This window comes from Engraulis encrasicolus, chromosome 17, assembly GCF_034702125.1.
Source record: "Engraulis encrasicolus isolate BLACKSEA-1 chromosome 17, IST_EnEncr_1.0, whole genome shotgun sequence".
In the NCBI taxonomy this organism is placed as follows: Eukaryota; Metazoa; Chordata; class Actinopteri; order Clupeiformes; family Engraulidae; genus Engraulis; species Engraulis encrasicolus.
In genome coordinates, this window is record NC_085873.1 from 26,501,225 (window position 1) to 26,521,224 (window position 20,000).

Here is a 20,000-nt window from a genome sequence, read left to right on the forward strand (position 1 = left end):
TTCCTCCGTCAGCGCTGGACGGACGAGCGCCTGGTCTTCCAGGGCAACAAGAGCCTGAGTCTGGACGGCCGGCTGGTGGAGCTCCTGTGGGTGCCCGACACCTTCATCGTGGACTCCAAGAAGTCCTTCCTGCACGACATCACCGTGGAGAACCGGCTCATACGCATCTTCCCCAACGGAACCGTTCTCTACGCCCTGAGGTACGTGTGCGCGTGCGTGTGTGGGTGTAAGTGAGTGAGTGTGTGTGTGTGTGTGAGAGAAAAACAGAATGATAGAGAGGGAGAGAAAGAGAGGGAAAGGGAAAGAGAGAGAGAGTGTGTGGGGCATATATATGTGTGTGTGTGTGTGTGTGTGTGTGTGTGTGTGTGTGTGTGTGTGTGTGTGTGTGTGTGTGTGTGTGTGTGTGTGTGTGTGTGTGTGTGTGTGTGTGTGTGTGTGTGTGTGTGTGCGCGCGCGCGTGCAGGTGAGCGCGCGCGCGTGCGTGTGTGCGTGTCTGTGCCTATATCTGTCTGTGTAAGAATGACATCATCCATCATCCTCCTTTCATACACCCACCTGGGTGCAGTATTCATCCCTATACACTGTGGACACCTGACAGCTTTGCCCGGGTCTGAGGAAAACATCATCTGAAAGGGCCCCCCTCTCAATTCACATAGTGTAATGGGTACCAATTCTGGGCCCTCTCTCTTCCTGGGCCCGGGATAACTGACCTTTTTGTCTCCCCCTGTCAGCAAGCCTGCTATACCTGCCCATACCATCAGTAGAGTAGCACAATAGAGCAAAGACAGTACTCTCCTCCCAAAGGAGTGATAAGGTGCCAAGAAGCATTCACATCATCAATTCTAGACATCCAGTATGATGGGGACAGTTGGGGCATAATGGCTAGAGAGTTAGCCTTGGGATAGCCCCATGCACATACATGCTGCACGACATGTACATGCTTGTACATCTGTAGAGCAGAAGAGTAGATTTGAGGCACTTTATTTCTCTCGAAGGAAATTAAGGTGCACAGTAGTATTCCCACATTGTCAATAGATGGACTGTATATGACATCCATATACAGCACACATACATACTGTATGGAATCCTTACTGTATATATACACATGCATACTGTATGTTGGCCACAAAGAAAAGAATAAGTTGAACAATATTATGTACCCAGGTCAGGCTGCTTCAAGCTACAATGAGCCTGAATTAATAGAATGCCACTTGCAAAAATGGTGGGTCAGTTGTGTTTTATTGTTTTGTTTGTTTTGTTCGCTAATTACACTATAGCTTGAAGTCCGGCTTTAATTGGATTGTTTTGGTTGGATTCATTTGTTTATCTTATTCACCGTTTGAAAAAGAGAACCCCAACATTATTATTCAAACAATTTAATATTGCACTTTTTCTTAAAGTGGACTTGTTGGGATTTGCATCTGAACTCCTCAAAGGCAAGCCTCAGGAGAGTACTGGAATAATCCTGCTTGAGATGCATTCGGAGAATTGGGCTTTTCTCAACGTGTGGAGAGAAGAAAGCACACCAGACTCCCCCACACTTGCTGAATGGACTGTTTCACCACAGATGTTGCGGGAAAGGACACTTGGGGGTGCGAGAGATGAGACGAGATGAGAGGGGTGGGAGCTAAAAGGGATAAAAAGAGATGTAAACACAGTCCTCAGCGAGTTTCTGAAGCGTAGCCACAGCAGAGAAAATAAAAACACCACCCGCAACAAAAAAAACAACAACACCAGAATCCAAACGGCGTCAACACATTTAGTTGCTTATCATGCAATTAATGAAACTCCTGTGTTGAAACTACCCCTGGACTTTAGGGGAACCTTCTGGCACCAAGCAGCACTTAAGAGGAAAACAGTGCAACTGTGTTGCGCACATCCCTACTCAGGGGCCTAGCACCAAATTCTGGGCCCTACGTACAACCAGTTTTATATGACATTAAAGGACAAGTGCACTATTTTGAACATAATGCCCCTTTTCTGAGTTGTCTGCAATGTTTTAGTGCACCCCTTAACGTTTTTTTTTAATTAAAAAAACAGCTGTCTCCATTATTTGGTTAATATGGATTTTGTCTCAATTGGCTTTATAATGGTCATATGGGCAAAAACCACCCTAAACATTTGTCGTCAAATGTACGCATCTTACTGAGTCGTTAGGGGTGTTCACTGGCATACCCTAACAAGTTTGAAGGTGAAATTCGGCTTTTGTCATTTTTTTATTTTCCATTTTGTGAATGAAAGATTTGTTTATTTTTTTTTACCAAATGCATAAACATAAAACATAAAATACGACAGAAACCATGTTTTGCCACAAAAATTGAATACCGCTGAGGGGATGAGGTAAGGGGGGACTCTAAAGCATTGCAGACAACTCAGAAAATGGGCTCAATGTTCAAAATACAGTAGTGCACTTTTCCCTTAAACCATTGATGCCTGAAGCACCTGCAAAAAACGCCTGCTGAATGCCTAAAGGGCGGGTAATGCTCTCTTTAGAGCCTCAACGCAGTTTGTCAACGCAGTTAGTTTTGATTTTTAGCTCCATTCCAGGTCTGCGCTATCCGTTTCCGTCACAATGGTAGGGACAGCGAGATGATTGTTCAAACTGCCTTCAATACAAAGAGTAAATTAGACGCGTCTGTTGTTTTGTAGCTACACAGACTCGACGACAATGAAAATGAAAGATAAAATCTTTATGTCACATGCATTTTTGATTGCACTGGCAGCCACCGCGGTAGTTTGGAACAAAGAGGTGGCTCATTTGTCGAGGATAGGTCGCACGAAGCGGAATGTTTCCTCAGAAGCACTGTTCAGCTGTCCAAATATAACTTCAGCGTCGTAACTTGCAAGCGCACGTGTTGTCTTTGGTTCGTGTAAATAAATGAAACGACAAAAGCAGGGGCAACTTATTTAATGAAGAGCTCACAGTCCGTAGCCTGACGAAGGTTAGAACAAGGAAGTAGCTTGTTCTCGAGGACAGAGCAGGCTGGTCGAGAGGACCAATCACAGCGGCTTCTGCTTCTGTAACTGCATCGCTTAACTGCGGGCAGTCACAATTTCAGGGGAGCACACCCAGTCACTGCGGAGGGGGGAAAAGTAACTTCGTGGCTGACTGCATCACGACGCAGTGAAGCTGGTTTCGGAGCATAAATCACCCTTAAGCCCTTGTTGGGAAAGTTGCTCTCAGCCTATAAAAACCTAAATATCTTTAGCCTCTGATGCACATAAAAGCATCAAATAACCATTTAAACCCCAAGACCCTCATCTTGCATTAGAATGTGGTAATTCGGCTGTAACATACCCACATTTGTATTAAAAAAGCGAAAATCTCAAGAGCCTGAATGCAGCGTGTGTCTCCAGGCATCAAAGGTTAAACAGCATACACGAGTCATCAGGCTAAAATGGGCTAATGTATGTGGGTCCCACGGACACCGTCACCCCCTCCCCGCAACCCCCCCACGCCTATTTCAACACCCCTGTCCTCAATGGAGAGGATCTGGGCAAAAGGAAACGAATAACACTTCACAAGGAATGCAATGCCCGCACACTCCTGAATCTATTATATTCTGAGGCGCAGTCACAGCAGGGAAAAGAAAAACACCAGCCGCAAACACCACCGGAATCCAAACTCGACACATTAATTGCTAGTCTTGCAATAAATGAAACTCCTGTGTTGAATCCAGGGCCGCTGACAGCTTTGGCTGGGCCGGGGACAAAGATATCTGAAAGGGACCCAAATCCAATACAATGTAATGAGGATCCAATTCTGCCCCCCACCCCCCCCCCATCCCTCTATCTGGGGCCTGGGACAAGTGACCCCTTTGTCCCCCCTGTCGGCTTCCCTGAGTTGAAGCTACTCCTTGACTTCAGGGGATTCCTATGGAGCCAAGCAGCACTTGAGAGGGAAGCAATGAAACTGTGTGTAGTAGAGCTAGAGTTAGTACTAGCGTGCACGTCTCCAGGCCCACCAACAGAGGAGGACAATCTGGTCAGTTGTTCTGGGCCCAGGTAGAAACCCGGGCCCAAGAATGTGGTCCACATCACATTACATTGTACGCATTGAAACTGAGTAGGGCCCTTGCAGACAATTTTGTCCAGGCCCGGTCGGTGCTGTTAGCGGCTCTGCATATCCCCCCTGGTGTGTGGAGCAGGGCAAAAGGGCCAGATAACACTAGCAAAGTAATTAAATGCCTCCACACTGCCGAATCTATTATTCTGTGTGTGTAATCTATTTAATGGTGCTGCCGCAATGTTTCAATACGCCGTACATGGGTCTTCTTCTTCGGGCAAAAGGGATGTCCAAACGGCCTCTAAAATGCACAAAACAACGGCTCCGTGAGTCCTCCTAAGATCCCTTAACATCATAGCACAGTAGCATTAATATACGTAGTCAAGTAGGTTTTTTTTATTGTCAATTTCTTTACATGCACTGGTCATACAAAGAATTTGAAATTACATTTCTTGCTTTCCCATACAGACATAGACTAATTAAGGTAAGGACATAGACAGTATAGACATAGACAGTACTTATACATGGACTTAAGACAGTATGGACATAGACAGTGCTCATACAGACATTTAAAGTGCAAGACTGGACAACAGAAGACTTGTAGAGGACATACATTAAGAGGTATTTGTTGTGTTTTTTTGCTTTTCCTAAAAAAAGTCCTTTATAGCGTTCTGACATGGTAATAGTAGCATTTTGAAGAAAATAAATATAAAAAGGTCTGTCAAGTACACCAGCAGCAGTGTGTGTGTGTGTGTGTGTGTGTGTGTGTGTGTGTGTGTGTTGTGTGTGTGTGTGTTGTGTTGTGTGTGTGTGTATGTGTTTAGTGCAGGTAGAAGGTGCGGTGTGCGTCTTGTGTGTGTGTTCGTGTGTCTGTGTGTGTGTGTGTGTGTGTGTGTGTCAGTGTGTGTATGTTGGGTTTAGTGCAGAAAGTGCAGTGTGCTTGTGTGTGTGTGTGTGTGTGTGTGTGTGGTGTGTGTGGTGTGTGTGTGTGTGTGTGTGTGTGTGTGGTGTGTGTGTGTGTGTGTGTGTGTGTGTGTGTGTGTGTGTGTGTGTGCATGTTTTTTGTTAGTGCAGGTTGAAAGTTCAGTCACAAGTATAGTAGTGCAGGTGGAATGTTCAGTCGCAAGATATGTGGTGTGGGGATGGGAGGGGGGGTTGTCAGTGGCCTTGCTGGCTAGAGGCTGACAGTGTGGGGGGGGGGTTGTCAGTGGCCTTGCTGGCTAGAGGCTAGAGGCTGACAGTGGAGGGAGAGTGGGTTGAGTGTTCAGCATCTTGATCGCTTGGTGCATTGTGCTGCTCGCCAGCCGGGTGGTACGGGAACGGAGGCGCCTGTACCTCTTTCCAGAGGGCAGGAGGCTGAACAGTTTGTGTGCAGGGTGGCTTGTGTCTTTGATGATCATCAGTGCTTTCCGGTTGAGGCGTGTGGTGTAAATGTCCTGCAGGGAGGGGAGTGGTACTCCAATGATCTTCTTCGCTGTGTTCACAACACGCTGGAGTGTCTTCCTGTTTTTCTCCGTGCAGCTTCCTCCCCACACTGTGATGCTGTTGGACACGACGCTCTCTATGGTTCCTCTGTAGAATGTTGTCATGATGGAGGGTGTAGCACTTTCTTTAGTTTGCGCAGGAAGTAGAGAGGCTGATGGGCCTTCTTCGCCAGTGATGTAGTGTTGGTGGTCCAAGAGAGGTCGTCGCTGATGTGCACTCCAAGGAACTTGGTGCTGCTCACTCTCTTCACAGCATCGCCGTCGATGGTCAGTGGTGGCAGTTGTTTTTGGACCCTTTGGAAGTTGACAACAATCTCCTTGGTCTTGTTGACATTCAGCAGGAGGTTGTTGTCTTTGCACCATCTGGCCAGCAGGTCTACTTCTTCTCTGTAGTGAGTCTCATCGCCCTTGGTGATGAGGCCCACCAGTGTTGTATCATCCGCAAGCTTCACTAGATGGTTAGTGCTGTGGGTCGTTGTGCAGTCGTGTGTCAGCAGCCGTGAACAGCAGGGGGCTGAGAACACAGGCCTTGCGGAGCCCCCGTGCTCAGGGGTCAGGGTGCTCGAGGTGTTGTTCCCTACCCGTACTGCTTGTGGTCTTTTGCATCAGAAGTCCAGCAGCCAGTTGCAGAGGGAGGTGCTGAAACCTAGTTTGTCCAGTTTTCTGATGAGTTGTTGTGGTATTATGGTATTGAATGCTGAACTGAAGTCAACGAACAGCATTCTCACATATGAGTCTTTATTGTCCAAGTGGGTGGGGGCTGGATGGAGGGCAGAGCAAATTGCATCCTCCGTGGATCGCTTGGCTCGGTATGCGAACTGGTAGGGGTCTAGGGTGGGGGGTAGGGTGGCTTTGATGTGTGACAGGACTAGCCGTTCGAAGCACTTCATGATATGCTACAGGACGGTAGTCATTGAAGCATGATGGTGATGATTTCTTCGGCACAGGTATGATGGTAGCAGCTTTGAAAAGTGATGGGATGACTGCTTGCTCCAGAGAGATGTCTGTGAAGACATCCTTCAGCTCTTCTGCACAATCCTTCAACACTCGGCCTGGTATGTTGTCTGGGCCAGCTGCTTTGCGTGGGTTGATGGTGGCCAGTGTCCTCTTAACACTGGCAGAGGACAGGTAAAGGGGTTGATCATGGGGGGGAGGGGGAGTTTTCTGTGGGTGAGTGTCATTTTGTGCTTCAAAGCGGGCAAAGAAACTATTCAGATCGTTTAGCAGAGAGGTGTTGTTGTCACAGCTTCGTGGTGCAGGCTTATAGTCCGTGATGGCCTGTATGCCCTGCCACAGGCTCTGTGCATCTCTGCTGTCTTTGAAGTGTGTTGTTATTTTGTCTGAGTATTCCTTTTTTGCTTTCCTGATGCCCTGGGACAGGTTAGGGCCACTGACAGCTTATGCCAGGCCCAGGAGAATGTCATCTGAAAGGGCCCCACACCCAACACTGTACAATGTAATGAGGAGACGGGTCAGTTGCCCCGGGGCCCCCTCTCTCCCTGGACCTGGGGCAACTGGCCCGTTTGTCCCAGGCTGCTGGCTTCCTTGAATATATACAGTCATCAAGGCCTTGTGCAACCATGTGAGGTTCAATAGACAGATGTAGGGAAGAATATAAAATAAAGGAAGGAAAACACTGTTTTGTTTTACAGACGAAACAAAGGTTGTGTCGTCCTTGAGGAGAGACACGAAGCTGTCAGTCCGTCATGGTAGAGTAGCTTTTGATGAATAGTGAAAGGTGCGGCGCGGCACAGCACGTGCGACAGGGAAGGACATATGGAGCGGGGAGTGGCAGGGGAGAGAGGGAATAACCAGGAATATTGAAGTCTTGGGAACAGAGGCAGAGAATAGAATGGAGGAAAGAAAGTGAAAGTAGAAAGAGATTTAGAGGACAGGAGAGAGAGAGAGAGAGAGAGAGAGAGAGAGAGAGAGAGAGAGAGAGAGAGAGAGAGGGAGAGAGAGAGATGAAAGCAAAAAAGATGAACACATGAGGGTAAAGAAAGGGGGAGTAGAAAGTAATAAAAGGGAAGGACATACGGAGAGGAGTGGCAGGGGAAAGAGGGAATAGCGAGGAATAGCGAAGTCCTGGGAACACAGCAGTGGAACAGAACACAGCAGAATGAACGGAGAAAGGCGAGAGGAAGGATAAATTAGTGATGTGGAGACTTGTAGAGTAGGGAGTGAGGGACAAAGGAGAGAGAGAGAGAGAGAGAGAGAGAGAGAGAGAGAGAGCAAATTGGAGACAGAAACTGAGAAAATGAGGCGTAACATAAGGTTGAGAATATCAGCGAAATCAGATTTGCGAGAGAGAGAGAGAGAGAGAGAGAGGTGAAGAGACAGCCAAGGAGAGAGGAGAGAACAGAGAAAGCAAAAAATTATGTTAAGATGATAAGAGAATGACAGAGGCATTAAAGTGAGCAAAATGATGAAAAATCTGGCAAGCAAGAGAGATGGGACGCACCTGTCACAATGGCATTTTTTTTTCCATTTTTTATCCACATGTGTTTATTCTGTATGCAAAAGGACAAGAAAAGTCTTCACATTTAAAAATATCCTTATATGTGTAAATGTCTTCTCAGAATAGAAGTGATTTATATAAGGTGAGAAGAGAGAAGAGTCTGCTGAAGAGATGTGTAGAGCGGACAGTGTTGCCAGATTGGGTGGTTACCCGCCCAATTGGGCTACTTGGGATGGCCGTCTGCGGGTAAAAACGGGAAAAATTGGCCATTTGGTGGGGTTTTTTTTCTGCAGTTTTGTGGCCATAGAAATCAATGCAATTTGTTGAAAATGGGCGTAATTTAGCGCATTTTGGCGGTTTTTCAGAACATTTTGGGCGGGATTCGATCAGACACATCTGGCAACACTGAGAGCGGACAGTCATGTGGCGAGTCACCGAGAGGTGAACACGTTCTGCACAGTGAAGAATAAAAAAAGACAGAGGGGGGGGCGCTGTGGCGCTGTCACCACCTCGGATTGTCCTATCGAGTAAGGGCATGGAAGCTGCTGAAAATATATGTATTTTAAAAAATTAAACAAACAAAAAAAGACAGAGGGAGGGAGAGAAAAGAGTGTGAAAGAGAGGTGCACTAGACAATGTGGGCCTTAAGATGAAAAAAAAAGCCCCAAGTGAATAATTTTGCATTCATGAAGTCTCGGAATTATGATAAATACCAAACGCCAACATGGGAAACACACATGAACGCCACCCAAGTGGTATTTTCCACTGGAAAATTCGTTGAAGATTGTTATACTCGAGTTTCCGAGACTCGTTAATACGAGTTGTCAAGAATCCATGAATACAATATGGCGAAGGGAGAAAAGGGGGGCGTGGAAGAGAGGTGGAGAAGGTTAGCTTTAAGAGTAAAAAAGAAGAAAAAAGGAACAATAAGAAGACAAAAGGAAGGAAGGGAGTTACGAAGGGCGCTAAGAGGTGGGAAAACGGGACAGAAAAGGAAGATAGAGTGAGAGACAGGTCTAGGAGAACGGTAGATCGTCTCACATCACAGACGTTTCAGGCTAACACCCTTCTACAGTGTGAAATTCGGGTGTAAGCCCGAAACGTTTGTGATGTGAGGCGATTAAAAAAGAAAAAAGAAATCTGAAGAGTGCTTCTTTATTTACTTATCTTTGTTAAATATTAGTGAAATATGTAACATTCGTGAATGGGCAGCATGAATTCTGGAAATAAAATACTGAAAATATTACATAGTGCACCTTTAAGGTAGGCCAGAGGAACAAGAACAGGAAAAAAGACAAAGGTAAATGGAGTGAGAGAAGGATGTGAAAGAGATTCATTCAACACAGGACCAGATGTTATCACTGTCCATTGTTTTTTTCAAAGTGAGAAGTCTGCACAATTAAAATCCTTTTTGTCTTCTATAATTTCATGGCTGGATTACGTTTCAACTTCAACAATCTTCATCTGATTCTCTAGGATTTGAAGTGTGTGGACCTCTCACTTTGAAAACTACAGTTGGACTTCGTCCTGCACCTTTTCCTGGGATGTGCACAATTCTCTCCTTCAATCACTGTCCATTATGCCTTTAGATGTTAAGTCACATGAGTTGCCTTGATGTTGAAAGTGGCATTGGGGTTGTATATTTGTACATTTTAGGACTCATCATCAGTAGTGTTCCTTTGACTCAGAGGTTGTTTGGACCTTTCAACAACACCCTCATGAAAGGTGGCCAGCTACAGGGTGATCAAGCCTGATTGTGCCCCATGCCCATTCCTCTATAACAATGGCTCTCAACTTTTTTGAACAAACGCCCCCTGGACCTCATCCTAAGCCTCTCAACGTCCCCTTGATCTCATCATAAGCCTGCCAACTCCCCCCTTACTATTGCATTTTTTAAAAGGACTAATACCCACAATGTCGACTAAGCTCTTCCCCCTCTCAACTGTATCCTTCTCAACGCCCCCCGAGAGCTCCCCAACTGTACCACCCCATTGAGAAACACTACTCTATAATGAGGTTTGGATCTGACCTCATACTTTGCTCTTTCTCCTCCTGGGTGGGAGAGGGGGTGAGTGGGGATTAGTGGAGACCTGTTCTTTCTGTTCTTTGAGCCTGCAGTTCTTTGAGCCGAGCAAGGATCTTTCCTCTACGTACATACAGATCCACTGGCTGCTTCTTTCGGCTGCTCCAGAGACTGATGTAAGAGGTGGCCCTAGGTGGGATAGATAGAATATGGGAAGGTGGGACTAGAGAAGGTGAGGAGAAGAAGAAGGTGACGGGAAAGAAGGCATAAATGTAGATGTGGTGAGGCTTAAAGGTGCACTGTGTAGGATGTGTGCCAGAATACGTATTGCAACTAGTGCTGCTAATGCTGTCTACAGCCACATTTGCCCTTTTAGTGAATATTCTACCATGAAGACTCGAGAGGCAAATGAACGTTATTAACATTTATTGAACAATAGACATGATACAAAATGCATGAATCCGTTTGGCGAACAATTTACACTTGATATAAAATGCATAAATCTGTTTGGCGAAGGTTCCCGTCTTCGCGTTGAACTCCGGGGTAGGACGGCATATCCTCCAGCGGAGATGGAGGCGGGCGTAGCCTGCCCCCTAACAGACGGAAACCACTGGTGACGGTGGACGGAGGGGTGGTGGTGGCTTCAAAGTCGGCTTAACTGGAAAGGAGAGAACAGAATGAGTGACTGATTTTTAAACAAACGTGAATGCGATCCATTGGCTGAGAGGGAACGATGCATGAGTGATGCGTAACGGGGAAATCCCCAATCTCGCGTTGAGATTGGTTGACGATCCTGGGCAATGATGACGCATGTATGATCTGTCAAAAGGGAGATTGGATGATTAGCCTAGTAAGTTTGACAGCCGAGAAATTCGAGTCTCCCTGGTAGAATTTACGCAAGCTCCCATTTCTACCATGAAGACTCGAGAGGCAAATGAACGTTATTAACATTTATTGAACAATAGACATGATACAAAATGCATGAATCCGTTTGGCGAACAATTTACACTTGATATAAAATGCATAAATCTGTTTGGCGAAGGTTCCCGTCTTCGCGTTGAACTCCAGGGTAGGACGGCATATCCTCCAGCGGAGATGGAGGCGGGCGTAGCCTGCCCCAAAAATAGAGATTAGAAGTGAACTCACCTACAGCTTACAAGGAGACACCATCTGAAAGACATGAGAAGTTAGTTAGATGATTGATTGATAGACGGAAGATGAAGGACGATAGGTGATGATGATGATGATGATGATGATGATAATGATGACAATGATGACAATGATGACAATGATGACAATGATGATGGGTGATAGGTGATAGGTTGGAAGACGAATGATGATAGATTAAATGAGATTATAAATGATAGGGATGTTCTAAGGCTTAAGCTATGGGCGGCAGTCTAGCCGAGGCATGAAGCCTGTGATGATGATGGTGATGATGATAATGTCGGTACCTTTGGCTATGCAAGAAGACACGGCGCGGATGCGCTGAGAGCAGAGAGACAGCACGGCGGTAGGTTATGCTTGAGAGATGCACCTTGGGCAGGAGAGCGCTGTGAACTTAGATTGTGACGGGAGTAGGTGGAGAGCCAGAACCGTGACCTTGGTCAGGAGAAAGTGGAGGCTTAAGCTATGGGCGGCGGCCCGGCAGAGGCTGGAGCCCTGTGATGATGATGATGATGATGATGATGATGCTATGTTAACGGGCGATGGCGCAGATGCTCTGAGAGCAGAGAGGCAGTAGAGCGTTATGATTTGATTGATAGATGCACCTTGGTCAGGAGAGCGCTGAAAACTTAGATTATGACAGTAGGTAGGGAGCCGGAATCGTGACCTAAGGGAGAGAGTAGAACATGGTGATGAATGAGTAAATGAATGAATGGATGAATGAATGAACGTAGGCTATAATATAATGTAATATGGTATGATAGTTGACATCACGGATAAACAACTACGGCAACTAGCCAGGCTGGTTCGATGTTACAAAATATGGAGATAACAGGCTTACGGACCACTATAAAATCAATCTGATAGATGAGAGAAGGATAGAATACAGACATGACCGGGTGACCGGAGCGATAGCCCCCCAAGAGATAGAGTGAATGCCGCCGACGCAGCAAAATACCACCGTCACCAGAAATGAGAATAGAAAACATAAAGTTACAGACCAGATATAGCATGCTTCAATGACGTGATGAGGAGTGAGTCAAATGCAGGAAGCGCATGCGCCAGACGACCAACGGCCCAGCGCCTTGATCGCAGTAGGGGACAGACCCCGCTTAGTGGCCGTGGTGGCCACGCCGATTCTGAACGAGCGTGCTGTATACCTCTTGGGCGAGGAATGAGAAGAAGGAAACAGAGTTAACAGAACAGAAACAGCACACTGAGCAAGATGACAAAGCGAGGAATGCCGAATGCAACACGCACATGCGTCGGACAACCAGCAGCCCATTGCCTTGAAAGCCCGCACTATGCGGGCGTCTGCCCAGAGTGATGAGAGAGACAGCTTGAGACAAAGCATGAGTAGCTAACATTAAAAGACAAGCACCTCGGCCAGGATAAGCAGGAAGGTCAGGTTAAAACAGAGGAGAATCGGCAGACAACTGGTAATCACGACCTAAGAGAGGGAGATAGCAGAGCTTGTAGCTGAAACAAACAATGAATAAAACACCAAGAAAACATCTCGACCAAGAAAATAATAACCCCATGTCAATTATGATGAACACCTACGCGGTGTGGCGCGGTGAATGCTTGTGCAAAGCAGGCATTGACACAGGCAGTGGGGCGGATGCCCTGGTTGGTTGAGAGAGACAACTTGCGGTAACTGCATGATTAGACTAGCAATAAAAAAGGGGGGCACCTTAGTCAGGAGAATGCAGAAAGTGCGAGCTTACGACAGAGGAGAGTTGGAGAGCCGGTTATCGAGACCTGAGAGGGACAGAGCAGAAAGCTGAAACATCACTGAATAACGGCACCAGAACAAAAACGGCATATCAAAATAGACATAAACTCCTACTCGCTACCAGTGGGTAGCTGCGATAAGTTTGTCATGCAGGATGGATGAGGATACCGATACAACCAGGTGACTAGCGTTAAAGTTGGGGCGACAACCCAGTGCGATGCTGAGGCGATGGCCCATTGTGATGCCGAGTTGTGATGTTGAGCCGTGGTGTTGAGCCGTGGTGTTGAGGTGCGACAACCCAGGGCAATGCTGAGGTGTGCCATTGATGCACGAGCCCTGAGGCGCCGGCCCAGGGTGATGTTGAGTCGCCGGCCCAGGGTGATGTTGAGTCGCCGGCCCAGGGTGATGTAGAGTCGCCGGCCCAGGATGATGTAGAGTCGCCGGCCCAGGATAATGTTGAGTCGCCAGCCCAGGATGATGTAGAGTCGCCGGCCCAGGATGATGTAGAGTCGCCGGCCCAGGATGATGTAGAGTCGCCGGCCCAGGATGATGTAGAGTCGCCGGCCCAGGATGATGTAGAGTCGCAGGCCCAGGATGACGTTGGGGCCGATGCCCAATCCAATGTCGGGGCCGATGCCCAGTCCGTCGTCGGGGCCAATACCCAGTCCGTCGCCGGGTCCAGAGCCCAGTCCGTCGTCGGGGCCAGAGCCCAGTCCATCGTCGGGGCCAGAGCCCAGTCCGACGTCGGGGCCAGAGCCCAGTCCGACGTCGGGGCCAATGCCCAGTCCGACGTCGGGGCCAATGCCCAGTCCGACGTTGGGGCCGATGCCCAGTCCGATGTTGGGGCCGATGCCCAGTGCATGACGTAGCGTATGCCCTACGTGGAGCGGCAGGCGCACGTGTATGTGAAAGTGTACGGGAAAGCAGCAGAGACCACCATCACCAGATATGAGAAAACGAACGCAATACGACACATCAGTCCGAGCGCCCTGACGATTCCAATGAAGCCTAGGGCACGAGTGGTGTACAGAGTGAGACGGTTAGCCCATAGATGGCTACCAATGGGGTGTGATCAGAACCCTGACAGGACTCCATGGGCAGAGTTTCATGTATAATTTAAGTATGATTATTAACGGTCATCATCGATGTACTTCCCACGGATATCACTCATTTATTTACTTAAATTTGGACGGTGTATATGTAGCCCATTGTGATCAGAATAACTCGAAATAGACAAGGCATTGCGACCGGCTACAATATCCCTCGATGCTCGGCGACCGGGCGCAGGCCGAAAGCCCCGCGTGATCTTTAAAGGTACACTGTGCAGGAAATGGTCAAAAAAAGAACTGCAACTATGCTGCTCGTTGAAACTGAGCTGCCTATTGCCAAGTTTGGTCTTTACATGAACATTTACCATGTAATAAACAATATTTTCTAGTATGGTCCAAGTAAAGTCATTTTTTTTTGGAGCTAAAAAATTGCTATTTGGTAAATTCAAAAATGGTGGACCATGGAGAAGATCCCCCCTTACATGTAAAAAAAAGTGCATTTTTTTTCAGTCATAAGGAATATTTAGAATTTGATGGTGGGGGTAAGTATTCATAAAAAAGGTAATTAGTGAATTGGCAGCATGAATTCTGGAAATAACCAACTAAAAATCTCACACAGCGTCCCTTTAACTTAATCCAGCCCTGAATGACTTGAAGCGGGAGTGAGGAAGCAAGGTACACTTATCAATACAAACTGCAGGCAGTGCGATGACATGAGGTGATGATTGGCACGCGCGCATAAGCTTAATGTGCGATCCAGAAGTCTAGGCCTACGAACCGAAGTCATAACTCTTAAAAGTCAACGAGACCGCCACATGGGCCAGTCCATGCAAACGAAAACGTAAAATAGGCTCGTGTTGTGGGCATAGGCTACTGAACGGAACATTGAAAATAGGCAGGTGCAAACTGATGAACGCACGACCGGAATCCACATGAATGAAAAACTGTAGGCGGTGCTACGGCCCGTAGGCTGAGGTCCTTGCAACATCGCTCCGGAACATAGGAAGTACGTTTGTAATCAGGACAATTAAGAACGAGTGCATGGCTCTGCAATGTCCTCCGTCCGGTGTCGTGACAGGCAGTAGCACGAAACAACACAGAAGGTAATGTCGGGTTATGCATGCGGGCGAGGCGCTTCGATATATAAGTAGCCCATTTAAATCTGTACCCCCAGCAAACGTTCCAAAAAAGCCACACCAGCCGGTTCATAAATGCTCTATAATATTGGCAAGCGAATCACCAGTCCATCCGCAGCAGATGAGGCCGACGAGGACCAAGTAAATTGTGACTCGCAGTACCCATAACGCCTCCGAAAAAAGAAAAAAAAAATGTGCTGAGCATATAAGCTGGCTAAGTGCGCGAGGCGCAACGAGAGAGCACCGCGGGCCCAGTTACTTCGATTCCGCCCTTCCCCAGCAAATGTTCCAAAAGTCACTCCAACCAGTTCATGGAATTCTCCCAAATGACCGCAAACGAAACGTAGGCCATCAGTCAACCAGCGGCAGACGAGACTGATATCCGAGACAGTGCAACAAGCCGAGTATGAGGCATAAGAGGCGACTTGCCTGGACAACAACTTCCCCGCAAAAATAGTCATTCGCTGAGATAAACGTTCCCTGGGTCCGCAGGACAAGTGAAGGGAAAGCCGCCAGGTTACTCACGAATTACACCAGTTCGGGGAAATCCATCCACAGGCAGGCTAGTTCAAAAGCAAATCCACAAGCGTCAGGAAATCAGGGAGCGGCGTGCCAAACAAATTGATTGAAGCCTTGCGAGAAAATTATTAGGCTATTAAAAAGCACCGATTGCGTGCCACGCGTTTGAGCGGTTGAAAATCCCATCCCAGCAACGGCAAGGTGAGGAGTTATCAAGTAACCAGGTAGAAAATAAACGGAATGTTTGATAACGAAAACGCCGGACAGCCACTTCAAAGTCGGCTTAACTGGAAAGGAGAGAACAGAATGAGTGACTGATTTTTAAACAAACGTGAATGCGATCCATTGGCTGAGAGGGAACGATGCATGAGTGATGCGTAACGGGGAAATCCCCAATCTCGCGTTGAGATTGGTTGACGATCCTGGGCAATGATGACGCATGTATGATCTGTCAAAAGGGAGATTGGATGATTAGCCTAGTAAGTTTGACAGCCGAGAAATTCGAGTCTCCCTGGTAGAATTTACGCAAGCTCCCATTTCATTAAATAATTAACTATTATTTACTAGTATGACCAAAGTAGAGTAAGTTTTGCAGTGAAGAATAGTTAAAAATGTCTATTTCTGGAAATTCAAAATGGCAAACAATGGAGAAGATCCCCCTTTTCATGCTTTAGAATGTGATAGTGGTGGTAAGTATTCATGAAAAAGGTAACATTTGTGAATGGGCAGCAGGAGTTCTGGAAATAAACAACTAAAAACATTACACAGTGCACCTTCAAGAGGAAAATACAAGGAAAGAAGGCAAATAGAAGATGGCAAAGGGAAAGAAGGTGGACCTTAAGACAGGGCAAAAGAAGAGGATAACAGAGGGTTGTGAAAGAGGTGTGAAAGAGAGACAGACAAGGTGGGAATTTCAGACATAAAGAGATATGCCGGGTTAGACACCTGACGCTGGAGATCGGGCGTGTGGTAGAACAAGCACTACTGACAGGGACGGAACTGTGGAGAGAAACATCATGCCCCCCGTTTTTACACGACGTACAATGACTCAATCTGTCCTTCTTGTTAAATCTCTCAAGGCATCTTCATCTCCTCTACCTCTCCGGCACATTCCCTCAAACGTTCCCTGAGCCCCCACCCCTCTTCCTTTCTTCCTCTCTCTTTCTTTCTGTCTGTGTCATACCACTGCAAAGGGGATGGTTTTAAATGTCTTAAACGTGTGATGAAGCGGTAGGGCTATGTTTGAGATTTACAGAATATGTCTGGTTGACGATGTGATGACATGGAGTTGTAGATTTCTTTGAAAGTGACCTACTGTGACAAAGAGTGTTGAGCCTGTCTTCCTCCTCCTCTCTTGAACACGCTTTTTGTCATTCTTCTATTTGATTTTTCTGTTTCTCTCCCCCTCCCTCTCTCTCTCTCTCTGACTCTCTCTCTCTCTCTCTCTCTCTCTCTCTCTAGGATCACCACTACAGTGGCCTGCAACATGGACCTGACTAAGTACCCCATGGACAGGCAGACCTGCACCCTACAGCTGGAGAGCTGTGAGTCACTGGCACACACGCACGCACACACACACAGTACACACAGTACACACAGACACAGACACACACACACACACTCACTCACTCACTCACTCACTCACTCACTCACTCACTCACTCACTCACTCACTCACACACACACACACACACACACACACACACACACACACACACACACACACACACACACACACACACACACGCACACACACACACACACACACACACACACACACACACACACACACACACACACACATTTCATAGGCCCTGGCCTAAAAAAGGCTTTTAAACAAACATCTACTATTTCACATATTCCCCCTTAATAACGTGTTACTGCACAACCCTACTACCCAAACTAAAAGCCTTAGGTCGCAGTTATATATAAATAGTTTTCATACTCCCCTTTCAGATTCATCAGTACCCAATGTTTTTAGTTCAACTTACATCTACTTTTGAAAGTGACCCAAATCCAATATGCATATTTACACTGGCCTGAAACTTTTACTCTTAACTCTTAAAACAACTGGTGTGTGTAAACAACACAGATTCAATTTTCTTACCGAAGTATGCCTGTTGGGTACTTTTAAACAAATCTTTGAAAAGGATTTCGAAGCAGAGGGAAATGGGGGGAAAAGCATATTAGCATAGCAAGAAAGTTTGGGCAACGTTTCCAAAAAGAGTTTTTGATGTCACAAGAGGACATACTGTAGCCTACTGGGCAGGGCTGGTCTGGTCATCTCACATATCAGGCTTTTTCCTGGTGGGCTGACAGTTCTGGCGGTCAGTACATGCTGAAAATGGACATGGTAGAGGCAAATAGCCCTTCGCCTGCGCCGTCAGGCTGTTACCGCACAAATACAACAGCCGCGACATGAGCGAGGCGAGCAACGGAAGTAATTGACTTTGTATTGAGTCACGTGACAAACATGATTTGAGCGACTACAGACTATTCGCGCAACGAGAGCGACAGTTTGTAGTTGAACTCCTGGGAATATTATGCAAATGAGCTATGGCGCGGTTCGGCAACAAGCGGCCACAGCCAATTACTGTATAGAGGTCAGTGACCACAGCCAATGGGAATGTTGGAATGCTTGCGTTCTGCTATTCACAGACATACTCTAGTCGCTTCAATCGCTCGTATCGCTCTTGCTGCACAGAAGTGATTCTCTGTCGCTCTGTCTACGTAATAAAGTCGGTGAGTGTAAGTTTGCAGACTTTGCAGTCTTTACGTTAAACTGTTTCGTTCATGTCGGGCACCTTACTTTTGCAACTGTGTTGAGCAATAATTGAAAAGTCGTGCTGCCTTACTTCTTTGCCGTCTCCAGACGCCCCCAATTTGAACTGCTCACTATCAGAGGAGGAGAAAACAGAATGACGGCTTCAAAATGTCTGTCAGGCCTGTCTGTCCAGCTTTTCATTCAGGTCATGGCAGCAGTCAAAGGAGTTGCATTTTGGGCGATTTTACTTTTCGTTGGAGATTGACAATGTTTCACTTTTTATCCAAAAAAAATCTACTGTAGGCTCAGACCTGATAGGAAACTGGGAGGTACAGTATGGTATACCTGGGCAATCATAAAATGAATTAGATAACTGTTTGTTTCTGTTGCACACCCTAATGAAGACTGTAGGGCTGATAAGTGTTGGTAATTTTACATATACTGGGCGACAACATAAGAAAGATTCTTTTAACTTTTTAAATCAACTCATGAGTGCCTGGACCAAAGAATCTAGAGTAACATTTTGACATAGTAATTTAAGTAATAAGCCACGAGAGGCCGTGGGTTGTGCTCGATTTATAACGGGTAAGGGGAGTGGGGCACAACGGTTCACGTCGTGCCGTAAAGATCCAGTTAGCCATTATAAATCGAGCACAACCCATGGCCTCAAGTGGCGTATTACTTATCTAACATTGTTACAATTAATCGCTGACCAAATGTATTTAAAAGCGCTGTAATAACAATTAATTTTCCCCCGCGTCATTCAGTTGACAAGTTGAGGAAGTGGTTGGTTACCCTGGGCAAGAATGAAACGTCTTTGCAATCACAATGATACCCCAACCACAGATGGTACAAGATGTGCTCTTCTTGCGGACCCCCCACCCCAACTGGAATATATTCTCATTACCAACTTACTCTAATTGAGACGCGCATAGAATCTTCATTTGGAATGGTGTGAGTTTGTGCCCGATTTACAACGGCTATCAGCCAATCATAATCGAGAACCAGACCACACAGTGTTAGATAGTAACCTTCTACATTCGACATATATAGTAAATAAATAACATTAAGTTAGGGGCTAAGCTAAACTATTTGTTTTGTTACGTATATTTACATAGTATTAGTGTAAATAGGCCTGGGGTGGTAATCTGGCATACAGGGCATTTCCCGGTGGGCTGACAGTCCTCAGGGGCCGATGCTGTTGGGCTTTTTGTACTTCAATACAGACTGGCCCACTGATGGGGCTATGCAAAATTTCCTGGACATATTTTGGTATCAGTTAAGTGCCGATGAGTTCTTATATGAGTGGCCAAACCAAGGTTTTAAAAGTTGAATGGAAACATAAATATCGCAGACCCAATCTTGTTGTGTGTGCTCATTTTTGCTCTGAAAACTATTTTTTTTACAATGTTTAAAGTACAGTATGTTTCTAACTCTTCAGTACATTCTCCAATGAACATACAATATGAAGCATTGCAACTTTAGAATACTGGTTGAACCTGGAACGTCATTGGTTCGCAAACCCAGCAAATTCAAAACAAGTTTTAGGGAACTCGAAATCATTATTTCACTTTACTTGCAAAAGAATACAGTACATGCCTCCCTGGTTGACTTTGTTTACACGTTTGGATGTTTACAAGATTCATGATGTGTATGTATT

At 46.3% G+C, this 20,000-nt stretch overlaps 1 protein-coding gene and 1 long non-coding RNA gene across 2 annotated transcripts in view; one reads left to right on the plus strand and one right to left on the minus strand.

Moving 5' to 3' along the window:
- The window catches only part of gabrz (gamma-aminobutyric acid type A receptor subunit zeta), a gene marked incomplete at its 5' end in the record, with an annotated part of 48,490 nt that overhangs the window by 7,007 nt on the left and 21,483 nt on the right, over nt 1–20,000 (plus strand). Inside the window, 2 exons of the mRNA XM_063222105.1 lie at nt 1–200; nt 17,039–17,121. The exon at nt 1–200 is cut by the window's left edge and continues 18 nt beyond it. Coding sequence (XP_063078175.1) covers nt 1–200; nt 17,039–17,121 — 283 coding nt within the window. The remainder of the gene's footprint in view (nt 201–17,038; nt 17,122–20,000) is intronic.
- Nucleotides 10,609–12,362, minus strand: LOC134468041 (uncharacterized). Its single transcript, XR_010038683.1, has 3 exons — nt 11,426–12,362; nt 11,118–11,141; nt 10,609–10,629 (listed from the first exon to the last, which is right to left on the minus strand). It is a non-coding gene; the product is annotated as an uncharacterized LOC134468041 (long non-coding RNA).